This window comes from Cyprinus carpio, chromosome B2, assembly GCF_018340385.1.
Source record: "Cyprinus carpio isolate SPL01 chromosome B2, ASM1834038v1, whole genome shotgun sequence".
NCBI classification, from domain to species: domain Eukaryota; kingdom Metazoa; phylum Chordata; class Actinopteri; order Cypriniformes; family Cyprinidae; genus Cyprinus; species Cyprinus carpio.
Genome location: NC_056598.1, coordinates 12,385,426 through 12,402,064, shown reverse-complemented (window position 1 = coordinate 12,402,064; position 16,639 = coordinate 12,385,426). Strand labels below are relative to the sequence as shown.

General features: G+C 39.3%; 1 protein-coding gene across 1 annotated transcript in view; it reads left to right on the top strand.

Annotated features, from left to right (window-relative positions):
- Positions 1–16,639, top strand: part of LOC109078535 (dihydropyrimidine dehydrogenase [NADP(+)]-like) — a 162,178-nt gene that overhangs the window by 98,835 nt on the left and 46,704 nt on the right. Inside the window, exons 15-16 of the mRNA XM_042718058.1 lie at positions 12,017–12,181; positions 15,887–15,955. Of these exons, the coding sequence (XP_042573992.1) occupies positions 12,017–12,181; positions 15,887–15,955 (234 nt within the window). The remainder of the gene's footprint in view (positions 1–12,016; positions 12,182–15,886; positions 15,956–16,639) is intronic.

Genomic DNA, 16,639 nt, shown 5'->3' with positions numbered 1-16,639 from the left:
CTGCGTTTTCACAGTCAGTGTTTAGGATTGACAACCATATTGTCTAATATTGGCTTTATTCTCAAAAACTGCATTCACACAGTTTTTGAATTGACAATATTATTTATTAACAGGTTTCACTCTAAAATGCTGCATTCACAGTCAGTATTTGGGATTGAAAACTCTACTTACTAACAGGTTTCCCTCTCAAATGCTGCGTTCACAGTTGGAATTTGGGATTGAAAATCATATTTACTAACAGCATTCGCTCTCAAAAGTTGCATTCACACAGTCAGTGTTTGAGTTTGAAAACCATATTTACTAACAGGTTTCACTCTCAACAGCTGTGTTCACACAGTGTTCTGAACTGACAATCTGATTTATTAACAGGTTTCACTCTCAAATGCTATGTTCACATTCAGTATTTGGGATTGAGAACTGTATTTAATAACAAATTACAATAACTCGAGAGCTGCATTCACACAGTGTTTGGGACTGACAACCGTATTTTATTTTACTCTTAAATGTTGCATCCCCACAGTATTTGAGATTGACAGTCATATTTATTAACATATTTTACTCTTAAATTCTGCATTCCCACAGTTTTTGGGATTGACAACTGTATTTATTATCAGATTTTACTCTTAATAGCTGTGTTTATAGTCAGTATTTGGGAGTGAGAACTTTATTTACTAAACACTAAAAACTTTGAATACCGTCTGTATGATTGAATAACCAAAGTAAACCTGCACTTTCATTTACATTATAGTTGTGAAAAAAGACTGTAACTGTGAGTAAATATTATAGATTGTGACTGATAAAATCAAGAAGGACTAATCACAATTCACACTTTGTTTAATAGTTTATGGTTTCCATAATTTATCCTGAATCATGGAACACTAAATCTGGCAAACCATATAAGTCTGGCCAGGCCAGGAGACCATTGAGGACCTGCATTTTAAGAGTAGTTAAATATTAATTTATTTATTTATTTATTTTTTTATTTTTATTTTTTTTAGCAGGGCAACCATACAATATGTCTATTTTCTGGCATTTTCATAACCTGAGAGTATTTGACAGCCATAACATTAGTGACTGACAGCTAAGAACAACCCACAACTCATGACGCACCTATTATGTCAATAACATCACTGGCACCTACTGTAGTTGTCAACTGCAGTTCTGTTTATACAACCAATATATAACTGAAAGGGTTAGTTCACCCAAAAATGAAAATTACCCCATGAATTACTTACCCTCAAGCCATCCTAGATGTATATGACTTTCTTCTTTCAGGCGAATACAATCAGAGTTTTATTAAATAATGTTCAGGCTAATCCATGCTTTGTAATAGGAGTGGATGGTAGCACAAAATTTAAAGTCTAAAAAACTGCACCCATCCATTATAAAAGAATTCCGCACAGCCCTGTGGGGTTAATAAAGAGATTCCGAAGTGAAGCGATGCATTTGTGTAATAAAAATATCCATATTTACAACTTTACAAACCATAATCTCTAACTTCCGCTGACTGTCGTGTACTCTCATGAGAGAGTAGCGTCCAGCGGATTATGTATGACTTAGCCGTAGTGTAAACTATGCTATTCTCACAAGAAACAAGTTTTGTTTTCAGCAAAGGAAAACCAGTGTCCTCTTGGTTTACATAGAATTCCTGCAACATTTTTCTTTACAAATCAGTTAGAGCTTGAAGAGTGTACAGTATGTCTGTATTGCCAATCCATAGAAAACGTTCTTGACAGGCTCTAACCCCAACAGGAGCACCAGGTATTGTTGCACAGTTAGGTAAGACATCTGTGCTCTCTCTTCCACTTCCTCTCTGCTAAGGCCCTTAAAAAAACCCGGCAGCCTACTCAGTCCCTCACGCCCATGTGGGCCAGCCGGTGCAGGGAGGAAATCAATGGTGGTTGGGGACAGACGGCTGCCGTCCCGCAATTAATGCCAATTTGTTATGTGCACGTATCTCTGCAGGGAGACACGGTGTGGGCGTAACTTTCCCGTACTGATTCAGGCACCTTGAGTACACAACTCTAGAGAAAGCTAGAAATCTGTTCCCAGAGGTGAATTTAGATGGCTTTACATTCGTAGATGTTTGCATGAATATGAATGATTGCAATGAATTATTCAGATGTCTTGGCATGTTTTGTGACTCTGTACTTTTATTAGCATACACTGTATTCAATGGATTGTAAGTTGCTGCCACTGAGCTATAAGGGTTTCTTTGTATAGGATTATAAATCTTGGTGACGTTCTACATTTAAATAAGTGGCATTTTCATAACTGGATGGTGGAAATGTTTAAAATTTAAAGGTTTTATTAATTCATTTCATGCAGTATCTGGGAACTAAACATGTTGTTGCTGTTGCTAGGCCATGACACAATACCATTCAAAAGTGTGGTTTAAGGAAGATTAAGTAAGATTAAAATATATATATATAATTGAGCACCAATAATAACTGATAAGCAAATCAGCATATTAGAATGATTTCTGATGGATCATATGACACTGAAGACTGGAGTAATGGATGCTGAAACTTCAGCTTTGCCCTCACATCAATAAATCACATTATATTTAAACAGAAAACAGTTCATTTAAATGTAATAATATTTCACAATATTGCTGTTTTATTGCTAGTTTATACATCAAAAATATTTGTTTTATAAAAAACACAGCTTTGGTGAGCATATAAGAGACTTTCAAAAACATTATATATATATATATATATATATATATATATATATATATATATATATATATATATATATATATATATATATACATTATTCCAACGTTTTGACTGCTAGTGTCAGCAAACACTTTAAATGTATTCTAGATTTTTGTGATCTGTGATAACTGTGAAAAGGTGTTGAGCTCCCTCCAGCCAATGACGCCACTCTTCAAGTGCTAGTTTAATGGCCAGTAACTCCCTGTTCCCTATGTCATAGTTCCGCTCCGCTGAGGTAAGCTTCTTGGAGTAGAATGCGCCAGGGTGGAGAAGGGGTGGCTCTCCATGGTACTGAGACAATACTGCTCCAACCCTCGTGGTGGAGGCATCCACCTCCACGACGAAAGTGAGTTTGGGGTCTGGGTGTTTGAGAATGGGAGCAGTGCAGAAGGCTCTCTACAGCTTTTCAAATGCAGTGATGGCTTTCAGGGTCCAGGACAGAGACTTGGACTGATGGCACAGCAGGGAAGTGATGGGGGCTGAAGTTGTGAATGAATCGTCTGTAGAAATTGGAGAATCCTAGGAAATGCTAAAGATCTCTGATAGACTGCGGTTGGGGCCAGGAGTTGATAACTTAGACCTTCCCCTGGTCCGTGTGAATTCCTTCGGGACTGATGAGATAACCCAGGAACTGGACGTTGGTCTTATGGAACTTTTTTCCAGTTTTAGGTACAGCTGATGCTTCCTCAGCTGTTGGAGGACCTGCTGAACGTGGTGGTGATGTTCGGCCAGGTTCTGGGAGTAGATAAGGATATTGTCAATGTAAACGATCACAAATCGATGGAGAAACTCCCAGAACACCTCATTCATAAACCCCTGGAAGATGGCCGGTGAGTTCGATAGGCCATACGGCATAACCCGGTATTCATTGTGACCTGAAGGGGTAATGAATGCTGTCTTCCACTCAATGCCCTCCCGGATATGAATGAGGTTAATGCGCTTCGCAGGTCCAGCTTTGTGAAGATTTTTGCCCCTTTCAGTTCCTCGAGGGCTGCCGGGACCAGGGGAAGGGGATACGGGAGTTTGACAGTCTGGCAATTCAGTGCACGGTAGTCTATGCAGGGCCGCAAGCCTCCATCCTTTTTCCCCACAAAGAAGAAACTCTGCTGCAGGTGATGTAGAAGGGCAGATAAACTGTTGTTGGAGAGCCTCCTGTATATACTCCTCCATGGCCTTGCAGGATGATATCCACGGTTGCTTCCTCCAGTACCAAGAACGAGATGGTTTCTTGATGGAAGCACCCCACATGTAGGGAGATCGGCGGAGACTGGAACCTGACCTGCCCACGCCCAAGTGGTTTTCCTTGAATGGTTTCAATTTTAAGTACCTTCTCCTGTCTCCTTCGGGGTAGCTGAAGTCGATTTAAGAGGTTGTGGGTGATGAAGTTCCTGGAAGAACCGATAAGGGCTGGTACTGAAACAGAATGACTTGGGGTGAGTAGTTGGACTGTCAATAATTTCAAGGTAGACACAGCTGGATCTAGGTGGAGAGTACTCACCGCTGGAAGTGGTGGATGAGTAGGACAGGCTCGGAGGAAGTGACCAGAGGATCCACAGTACAAGCCGAGGCCGGATGACGTCGTCGTGCTCGTTCCATTCTGGTGATCCTGGTGGCATCCATCTGCATGGTTTCAGGTACTGGGTAACTGGCAGGGGGCAGGACTGGTGGAAGAGCGCTATCGTCGGAGTGACAAGCAGTGGCACGCTGAGAGATCCGCATGGCTCGCAGCATGAAATTTTCTAATCCCACGTTGTCATAGTAGATAGCCATTTGCGTGCAGATCTGTGAATTAAGCCCTTGGTGATAGGCAGTCAGCAGGGCAGCCTCATTCCAACTGCTCGCGGCTGCAAGGGTGCGGAACTGCAGTGTATAATCACTCACTGTAGAACTTCCTTGGCGGAGGCGGATAACCTGATCGGGTATGGAGAGTGAGCCTGTAGACTGCCCAAACACTTCCTTGAAGTGAGCCATGAAGGCGTCGAAGGAATTAATTATAGCGCTTTGCAAATTTCAGATCACATGAGCCCATAGCAGCACACGCCCGGACAGGAGAGAGAGCAAGAAAGCCACCTTAGCTCTTTCCGTGGTAAATTTCTGGGGCTGCATCTCGATGTATAGCAAGAATTGGAGCAGAAAACTGCTACATTCCACCGCCTCGCCCGAATAGGAAGACTGTATGGCCATGGGACTAGCAGAGGCAGATGTGGGAGTGGGGATTGGTGTAAGGGTGGCTCGGAAAGCACTGACAAGCTTGTCGAAAGCATCTGCTGGATCGGGGTGACGGGGATCCATCCTGTTTGTGGGTCTAGTCTTCTGTCAGCAAACACTCTGGAGACACAAAGATGCATGACAAACAACAGGTTTATTAATGAAGGAGTCAGGAGAAATCTGGTCAGCAATCCAGACAGGATGTGTATGGTAGCAGCTAAGACTCAATGGCTTAGCTTATCAGGTAATGTCCAGTTTCCTCCTCCTGATGAGCCACGGGAAACCACGGAGCTTAGGAGCATTGGGTAAAGGAGATGCAATCCTGGTAGGAGCTTGCTGGTTAGCAAACATACAGGCAGTTCGGAAAGTCCGCATAGAAGCTACGAGACCAGACAGAGACACAGAGGGAGAATGCTGAGATTAAGGGAACTTGATTGGCAGAGACAGGTGGCAGTGATTAGTAAGCAGGTGAGAGTGACCTAGTTAATGTGACGGACAGTGTGGCTTAATCCCTGATAGCTAGTGTGTATTAAAGCAAATTAAAGATCAACCAAACAACTCCATTTAGAGGTTCCACATGCAAGTTCAAACTAAGCTTGTTTCATTTTTTTTTTGTTTCCTTCCCCCGTTTTACCTACTATTTCCTTTCTTTTCTTTGAACGTCACTATTTAAAGGTAAAAGGCAAAAATCCTTCACACTGGACTGTGATATTTGTACATGGAGAAAGAATGACAACATAAAACGAAAGGGAGAAGGTACCTAGAGAGCTTTTTTTTTTAATTAACTAATGCAGTACATGTCTATCAACATGTTGAGCAGTAACGCATTACTTAGTAACGCATTACTGTAATTTGATTACTTTTTTAGTAACTGAGTATTTTAATCGTGTAATAATTTTCAAAATAGTAATTAGAGTATAGTTACAAGCCGAGGTCTCTATACGTTACTGCTGCGTTACATTCCTCACAGAAAGTGAAAGCAGTGTTTTATAATCTAGAGATTGTAAATCGGATGTAGCACATGCACTGAGTAGTCAAGTGCCTGTGGATTAGAGACATGCTCCCGCGAGACCCAACGCAACAGAGTGCAGCATGGGACAAGATGAGCGAGTGCTGCTGTGGGCGGGATGCGGGAGAATAAAATGATGCATGGGACTGCCGCAAAATATAAATATCTAAATATAAATATCTAAAACAAATAAATTGTTATTCATCTATTGCACAAAAGCATCATGAAGTAATATGAAATATAAACGATTAACAGGTGCGAGCTTATGCAGAGTTATTAGGCTATAACACGTTTGCAGCATTGAGCAATGCAGTGCTGAAATTTGCTTGCTCACGAATCCTCTCATTATAACAGACAAATTGTAGACATTATGAAAGATTCATTATGTATATATTTATTGTGTTATAACAGAGATTTGTGAGATTGCGATGAACTGAGATGTCTTTTAGAGTTTATAAATGCAGCGCTCTTTGCTGGCATTTTGCCATGCCATACCATGCACATAGCAGCTGCTTGCTTTAGTTAAAAAAAAGAGTGTTCTGTGAATGTTGATGCTTTAATAACAAATATTTATTGGGAGCGTGTATGCTGGGATTTTATAAATTTCATGGGGAAAAAAGTAATGTAACTAGTAATGTAACTAATTACTAATTACTTTTGCAATAAAGTAATCAGAACAGTAACGTGATTACGTTTAAAAGGAGTAATCAGTAATCAGTGATTTGATTACATTTTCAGAGTAACTTGCCCAACACTGTATATCAATAAGCACCATCCTCGTCTATATACTGCTGTCATGTCCTTGAGTGTGCTTCTTAATTCACTATCGCCCCAGGCATGCTGTATGGTAGCCAATCCTTCAGCCTATAACATGTGTATCAGATTCTGGAACAGCGTTCGGCGGCGCTGAATGGATGTAACAGTGCCAAGGCCCTCATTAAAGAATTTATAGCATGGAAAGTTAAAGATTCACACTGAGATGGCAGAGGTGCATGCGAGAAACAGTTTGGTGCAAGAGTGAAACCAGCATGGGGAGGTTAGCGTGTAGCAGTTAATTTTATGTTTGTTAAATGCAGGTGTCGTGTGTGGGAAGTTTGAGTTCCATGACAGAAGAGAAAGCTTTGTAGTGACTTTTTAATCAGTCTATGTGAAGAGTGGGAGTTTTAAGCCTAACTTTTCATTCCTTACTTTGTTGCAAAGATATTTTTATGAGATGTAAATCACGTTCACTCACCTTTATAAGGCCTCGGAGTTAAGAGAGTTCATTTTTCTCTACAGCACTTGAAGCCCTAAGTTATTAACAGATGAAAATAAGCACCACTTTTTTTTCTTTTCAAAGAGACATAAAAAAGAAAGTTTTAAATCCATGTTTAATTGTAAAAAAATACTATTTGAAGCACAAAAGGTTTTTTTTTTTTACTTTATTGCTTAAAGAGAAAAAGTGAAAGTTCTGTCACTGCATACTCACACTAAGGGCATTTCTAACTTGTGTGAGTTTCTTTCTTCCATGTAACACAAATGTTTTGAATGATAGTTTTATATGAGGAAAAAGGTGAGAATTTTACCTTAAATCCTTCCTTGACAGCTGTAGTCTCCATTCATGGCTAAACAATGAGGCTGACAATTTGCTTGTCAATTTTTAGAATTATTGATTAATTTAACATTTATGACAAATAAATGTATTTGAGTGAAAATGTATATTTTTCCTGAAAGAAAAGACATTTCTGGGTTTCCAAAGACAGTGAGGGTGAGTAAAAGATTTTATTTATTTTTTTTTTCACATTTTTCGGTGAAGTATTCCTCTAATATGGGTAATAGCACAAATATTTTGATGTCCTTAATGAAGTCAAGAGCTACTTTAATAAGAGTATACAAAACATCTTTACACTGTTTTTCCCTGCTAAATGTTGGTTTTATACAGGCCTTGGAAAATATCTCATACATTCATGTTTTTTCTTAGAGGCTTTTAATGACTGAGATCGTTCCTTGTTGTTGTATGTTCTCATCATTGTGTCCTTAGTGCTGTTCAATGACTTCCTGCATTAATTCATTAGCGATTTGTGACACACCATCTGTGTTGTTCAGATACTGTACTACTTTCACAAAGCAATTCAAATTTGTGTGTGATTTTCGGGTACTACATCAATCAAACACAATTTAACGCTTGTAAGAAACCCATATGCACAGTATATCATATGACTGCACCTAAGATGAGTGTCTGATTATATAGTAAGTAAATATCAGTATGAGTGTGGCCATGTGAGCTTTTCAGCTATTGAAAAAGCTCCTCAGAAAGCTCGATCTATTCAGTATTTGTTGATGTGAAGTTACACAGGGACATTTATCCTCACTAAACAAACTCAAATTCCCTTCACTTTACAGAACCGAAAGCCTAGACTGCTGAACTCAGTGAAAAGCAAAGAGGAACTGCTCTGTAAAGTGTGAATATATCAATTAGTAAAGTGGCCATGACTGCTGAGAGTTTTGAAAGATGGTGATTTAAGGACACATCCAGTATATTAGACATATAGACTTTTTCAATTAAAAAAAAATGGAATAGACTTGAAAGTAAAGGTCATTTTTTTTAGACTTTCCGGAACATCCATGCCACATGAATGGATCGATTTATAAAAGCCTCCCCCGAATAACCACAAAAAAGTAAATAACGTAGACAAACATTAAATTTAAAGCTTTATTCTGCCCATTCTTTGCCATTAAGGTCTGAAAACATAAGCTGTACAAGCAGATGGAAAAGCAGTTATACACATATGGTCAAGGCCATTTAGCTGTTTACCACGTCACATCCTGAGGTAAATTGGGTTGCTTTAGCTGTTTCCAAGAATTTGCTTACATAAACCAGCAGCCAGCGGTTGTGTAAGGTGTAATTGTTTTGCAATCTACAGTCACGGTCACTTGCCCCTTGATCTGCGGCGGACCTGAGCTCAAATGCAAGGACACAGCAAAAATAATAGCAGCGGGAATGGATTCTGCACCCTCCCTCACAGGAATGTCAACATAATGATGGCTATAGCCATAGAGATAATTGTGGCCGAATGCTTTCCTGTGTCAGCTTAAAAAATAGCTGGACTGTTTAAATGGCAGGCAGACTAATATTTAACCGGAGCTTTTCTCTGAGGAGAATGAGAAAGAGGAAGCGGGGGTTGGCAGCTCGTCGGGACGGCGTTACCGCGGCGTCTGTAATTACCCTGAATATGCCTCCAGGCTGGCCTATCAGAGGGCTTCCTCGGACGCTCGAGTGTGGAGCATGGCATGACATTTGATCACTCTCTTATCATGTGTGTTCCTTTTGGGAGAGGTGTTGGCTTAAAAGGGGGATTACTGGGCTGTGCCGGTCTGATAACCCCCACAGTTTGTCGAACACCACACACACAGCCACGGCTAACCACTGACCTCATCTCTGACTAAAGAAGTGTGTGAATTCAACCCAGGCTAATGTTTGACAGGTTAACGCATGCTAATGGGCTCAGAGAACCAGAGATTATTTACTTACCACTGGATATCCTTCACACGCATTACCTTAAAGAGGGTACTCATGCTGAAATTGTAAATGTAGGTGATGTGGGTAATGTGAGTATATGCACTTGGTAATCGCAGCATTTCTATTCTTTTATTACCTCATACTGTACATCTCAAACACCTCCAGACAGTTTGTCCACATGTCTCATCTATCAGCAACGCAGATATGCTTAGTTTCTAACTTGAGCAATGTATATTATTCCTGTGGAGACACTCGGGTATTAGCTTTGAAGGCAGATGTTGTGTTGAAACGGAAGCTACAGTACAAACCACAGGCAACAAAATCACTGGTAGGTTTAACACTCTCAGTTTGGAGGCGTTTCACGTAGGTGTTTGTAATCGAAAGATGCTCCAGTTTCAATACAAATCACATGTGTTTCATTGTAATAAAGATGTTTTTCTCTTCCTATGTTTCAGAAGGATACTTACAGTAGGTATGGTAACAGATTGTGCTGTAGTTATTTTCAGAAGCTCATGTGCGGCTACAGATTTTATTTATTTATTTTTTAATTAAGGTTCTATTTTGAAGGCAGAAAAAGATATTTGTATAAATCGTTGTGACAGAAATCAATTTACAATCAATCAGTCACAGGAGTACACAGAATATTTACAGAGAAAAAATAAATTACATAATGTATTTTCTAGGGCTGTCAAAGTTAAGTTGAGATACTAATTAAATATGATTAACAGAATCATTTTTAAAACATTTACCAAATTTCATATTAATATTCTTTCATTCTAGGGCTGTGCAATTAATCGCATGTGATTGTCATGCGCATCTCGCCAATAAAGCCAGTTCTGTGATTAGTAGTAAATCTCCATCAACTGCTTTCAGATGGAGCGGCATTTACTACTCAAAGCTGTACTTCACTGACAATTAAGCAATATCGCATTCATTACCTCAGGCGATTCGATATTTTTCTCTGTTTTTGTAAAGTGCCTTGAAAAGCAACCTTTAAAGATGCTACACTACAGTATATAAAAATAAATTTAAAGGGGTCATATGATGCGATTTCAAATTTTCCTTGTTACAAGAGAGTGTTACAAGCTCTTGGTGAATAAAGAAGATCTGTAAAGTTGCAAAGACTAAACTCTCAAATCCAAATAGATATTCTTTATAAAAGTTGAGACTCGTCCACGCCCCCCTAAAACGGCTCGTTCTAACATGCCCCCACATCTCTGCATCACTATGTGGGAAGATTTGCATAACCCCACCCAGATGTTCATGCAAAGAAAGAAGGCGTACCTTTTATTCTCGTTGTAGTATTGTTGTTGCCGCCGCTGCCATGTCGTATAGACGCTGTGTGTTTCACTGTGAAAGCGAAACTACTTTGTTTGGCCTTCCAAAAGAGAACGATATCTGCTTCATCATGCCTGGGGCTGATCCGTGCTGGTCGCTGAGGAAATAAATCAACTTTGCACTGTGGATCGCCAAATCGGCTTTCACCATGGACGAAGCGAAATCCAGCCCGGGGTCGTCACATGTTGTTGCCGCAAGCACAAGGTACGCTCCTTCGTAGAATCTGCCTCAAGCCGCCCGCCTCTACTCACTCAAGCCGGCTGCGGCTCACTCAAGGCTGCGCTGTGTGATGCTGTTTCGCTGAGAAAGCGAAACTACTTTGTTTGCCCTTCCAAAAGAAGACACAAATAGAAATCATGTTTATATCACATTTATAATGGGTTTTATGTTTATTTTTCGTCGCTCCTGCCGGACAAGGCATCACATTATGTTAAGAAGCGTAACATTTCCGTCACACGCTTGATGGATTCGGTCAATCACAATGTGCTGGATAGCTGGCCAATCACAGCACACCTCGCTTTTCAGAGCGATGAGCCTTGTGAAAATCGATGCGTTTCAGAAGGCGGGGCATAGAAAAGAAAAAACAATAAACAATATTATGAAAAAAAAAATGTTTTTTTTTTAACCTTAAACCGCATAAACACATTTTATTACACCAAATACACAAAATACTGTTATTTTTAGCAGCATCATATGACACCCTTTAAATAAATATTAGTTTAGTACTTTTATTATAATCATATTTGAGGGTCGCAAGCATTGAAATGTTTGAAAACGCCTGTACTTGTCTATCCCATCTGACCCTAATGTAAAGAAAAATAAGTTTTGTTTGGTCATGTGTTATCTTGCCTCTGGTACCCCCATATAAAATGTTGCACTTGTCAGCTCTGGTTATCTTAATTGTTTAAAATTGTGTGGCTCCTAATTAACACATGCAAATGAATCCAAATTGCTCTTACTAATGGCCCATGCTCTTATCAATTAATTTATCATAGTTTTCTCTTAATTGTCAAAAAAGGCTGAAATGTGCTTGACTGATGCTTATATCATGAATATATAGCAAGCATTTGTGGAATTTGACATTTTGATAAAGAAAGTACAGATGTGTGTGTAAAGTTTCCAAAGGAAAAATGCATTCAGGCTCCAAGTTTGATCACTTTCAGCCTAGCGAATGCAGTTTGTGTGCTCTCTCTTTGCTAATTGCAGTTTAGCGAACAGTGACAAAGTTTCTCTCTCCTGCAGGATTTAGTGACCAATGTGTCACCGCGAATCATGCGTGGGACTACCTCAGGTCACATTTTCGGTCCTGGCCAGGGCTCGTTCCTCAACATCGAGCTCATTAGTGAAAAAACAGCCGCCTACTGGTGCAAAAGCGTGGCCGAACTCAAAGCCAATTTCCCCCAAAATGTGAGTTCACTTTCAGCTTGTTTTTATCTCATATCTATCTCTCTTTTACTTTTATTCCCACAGAAGTTTTCTCATAATGTGATTCATTGCTTTGTTTCTCAATTTTTGTGGCTGGGGAGCCTGTCAGTGTTTTATCAACAGCCATACTTCTCCATAATAGAGGTGCCATTTTTTTCCCTCGTTTTCTGTCCCTCAGTAATTTGAGTCGCTTTTGCTCTGTGCATGTTAACTGCTTCACGAGTAATTGTGTAATAGAATCTCACTAATAGAAGATTTTCCAAGGCCTTCATTCTCTTCTCCTCCCTCCTCTGTCGCTCTGCAGGCAGATGACAATAGCTTTTTGTAGTGTTCTTTTCATCACAATCAGCCATCTCTTTTCTCTCTAATCATTTGCAATGAGACAGCCCGTTTGAGCACAAAATAACTTCCTCAACTTTTGTTGTCTGCCTGCTTCAATCAAGGGTGAGATTAATTTTGAATTACAGGGTGTAATTATGAAGCACAACGTCACTTTTCACACTAACCCCTTGAATCCTCCTTCACACAGATGTGTCTGTTTTTTTTTTTTTTTTTTCAGACTGGCATTTACCTCAATGTCTACATAAGCAGCTATATTCTTAGACTACATCTAAACCTATATTGAATGTCATAATGCCCTATTTAGGTAGTAACTCTGCATGACACACAAATTGGCCTTTATTGTAAAAAACAATACATATCACAAATATTTTGGGCAAAATAATTAATTTAAATTACATGATTTCCAGTACTGAATGAACTATCTAAAGTAACCTGTGTGACTGACTTATTTCAGAAGAATTCAATAGGTGGGTAACCTTACAATCATGCAGTAACAATCAAAATGGTGGTAGCTTCAGCAGTAAAATGTATTTAGGTAGTTATTGCATAATATTTCTGTTTAATAATTCCTATAGTTGACTTTTGGTAATGTTAATGCAAGATTAATCTGAAAATAGATGAACGACATACAATACAGTTTATGTCACTAGCACTAGTTGTATAACTAACATCTAATGTCCTATTGAATAGCTTTAAATGTTTATAAAAATGGCATTTGCATAACATAGAACATTCCAGGTTGTCATCTATAATTACGACAAGACATGAACGCGGTATATGACATTAGCATGTTGCTAAGCTAACAACATGTTTCCTCTGGTAAAAATTACAATACATAGCACTCACAAATAACCCTTAAAGGGTTAGTTCACCCACAAAAAAGAAAATTCTTTCATTAATTATTCAGCCTCATGCCGCTCCATACCCATAAAACCATTGTTCATTTTTGAAACACAAATTAAGATATTTTTTTTATGAAATTTGAGCGATTTCTGACCCTGCATAGACAGCAATGCAACTGACACTTTCAAGGCCCAGAAAGGTAGTAATTACATTGTTAAAGTAGTACATGTGTCATCAGTGTTTCAACCGTAATGTTATGGAGCTACTCCAGTGCTATGTAGTAGGTCAGAAAGCTCTCAGATTTAATCAAAAATATCTTCATTTGTGTTTCGAAGATGAACGGAGGTCTTATGGGTTTGGGATGACATGAGGGTGAGTAATTAATGACAGAATTTTCATTTTTGGGTGAACTATCCCTTTTAAGGTATTAATTCTACTTCATCTGATCCTAAAATAAAATGATTTTTGTAGGTGTAAGCCAGTGAATTTGATTTGGTCAAATTCAATATGTGTGACTTTTGTCAAACCAGTTAATTTAGAAATAGCCACATGAAGCATTCTTTTTACAGTGTGGGTAAATTAATCAGTTTTTATTTACACTGAACTACTTTGTGAATGAAATGTATATTTATGGTCAACACTTCTCTCACTTCACCTCGTCCATCATCTTGGATTTGTGTTTGCCTTCTCCAAAGAGAATATATTAGAGTTTGGCAAAAAAAAAAAAAAAAAAGGCATCTCAGGAGGAATCATAATTAAAATGCCGACATTTAGCTGTGCTCCCTTAAAATTTTTCCTCTGTAGGCAGCAAACTCAGTTTTGTAACTGAACATCTGTCATGTATCCAGTGAGATAAACATAATCTACACACCGAATAGTTCAGTAAGACTCTTATTGATAATGCTCATCGATTTTGCGTAGGTTTCAGCTATTCAACACACCCATTATCTCCATTTACTATTTACAATTTCCATTTTCCCCCAACGCTCCTCGTCAGCATGTCGTGACCCGCGCGGGTCACACTCTAGAGAATGTTGAAGAGTGTGTTCATCGGAGCTCATCACAGCATGTGACTGGTTCGTGGTCAGGGGTGATGAGCACACGCCGCTGGATGAAATAAATACTCAGAGAAGCGTAATGAATAACAAAACCACCACAATAATATCAAATTATACTGGCTCACACATTTCAGCCCCACAGAAACACTCTCTGCAAGGCTCACGAGAGGTTAGGAATACGTCTGCAACTGAAGAATAAACGTGGTGCATAGAAGAAGAAGCTTTGACCCCGCCCCCTTTTCTTTTTTTAATTTCCTCATATCACCGCATGATTGACAGTTTCAACAGCAATGGAGGTCCCTAGAGGGCCAGTGTTGCCAGTGTTGGCGGATGGGCTCGGTTACCTCAGCACCGCATTATTAAAGCGATAACAGGGTGATTCCTGCTTCTTAGAGACGCAGCCTGTCTTGCTCACTCCCTTTTTTCTGTCTGATTAAAAAAGGGTAGAGCAATGCCATGCATTTACATTCACAGACTTATTTCATTTCAAACTCAAGTTTCTAAATGCAGGATAGCAAAATGAACCAACTTTTTATTACAGTATGTTACAGATAGACATGTAATGACAGAGATCTGGCCCTCAATTATCCTCCTGACACCAATATAACATCAACACCGCTTTTCTACCCATGCCTCGGCCAAAATGTACATGATTTCTACTTATATAATGACTATATAGTAAGCATTTGTGGAATCTGACATTATAAAGAAAGTACAGATGTGTTCGTAAAGGTTTCAAAGGAAAAAATCCATTCATGCTTCATGTTTGATCAGCAAAACTAGCTGACTTGCTCTTATATTGTAGATATACATGTATATACAGAGACCTGGTCCTCAGTTATTCTCCTGACACCAATAAAACATTGACGCCACTTTCAGTATGTGTGGTTGAGCAGAGCTCCCAGGGGTGAGCGGATGAGAGGAGGTGGGGTTAGAGGCGCTACAGGTCCCCCAGGTCCCAGTGAGATCCAGGATAGATGGACTCATAAACTTCAACACATGCTTTGGCTGCCAAGCGTTTCTCCCAGCACCCTCCGTGCCAATTTGTTTCCCTTAAAAGCGCCCGGTGAGGAGGAGACACGTGGCATATATCTCTTTGCTTTATGGTGCGATTACAGTGTCTCCGCATACAGTGAGAGTAAAACAGCTAAATCCTGCCTTGCCACAGAGGAGCTGAATAATGCCGTCAGCATGATGTTTTTATTGTTTTAATAATACGTGCATGCCACTGGGCGTCTACAAACGCACTGATTTATAAAGCAGCACAGTTTAAGGCAGGGTAATAGCTTTTGCTGGGATGTTAAAAAATGAAATAAATAAATGCGGATTGGAAAAAGTGGCGGATTTAGTGCAAACGCATCAGGTGAAATCGCACTTCATCAGTCATTTTCATTCCCCCTAAGGTTTTTTTTATATTCCTCAGACTCTTTTCTTCTTTGTCTAGATTATCATTGCCAGTATTATGTGTGGGTACAACCAAGCTGACTGGACTGAGCTGGCAAAGATGGCTGAGGTAAGCTGCCATTCTTGTGTGTTTGTGCAAGTTTGCTCTGTTTGCTCCTTATACATCTCCCAAATTTAGAGATTAATCAGGCTTATTGGAAGCATGAAAAGTAAATGAAACATGAATCCAGGAAAGTAGTTAATGTTCTGAAGATCTTGTTCTTCAAGGTATCCATTTCATTTACATGTTTGAAAGTCTGTTAATGTGAAGGGGATTTTTTTTCCTCAGCATATCACAAAAAAAAGCATTTGTTTAGAGAGCATTCGCAACACAGTGACAAACACAGTCATATCCATATTCATAGTGTAAAGCCTCATTGGTTCTGTGGAAAGAGGCTTTTACATTAAATTTGCATTAGATACTGTATCATTGGATTTCAGCCTTTCGGGTGACAGAAGCCAACTGTGCTTACAAACTGTGAATGAGAAGTTGTAAAACTTTATAAAATGTATGTTTGCCATAGCCGGAACAAATCCTCTTCCTCTATCATAACCACAATGACCCTGACAGACTAAGTGTGCTTTTCTTTGTCAAATGGCCAAACAGAGTCTTGATAATTCAGCCAAATATGAACATTGTTCATCAATTACCCACTTCATATTGGCGTTTCTTTCTTCTGTGGAACACAAAAGGAAAAATGTTGAAGAATGTACTTTCCACTCATTTCCACACTGTGAAAGTAAATGAGAATCC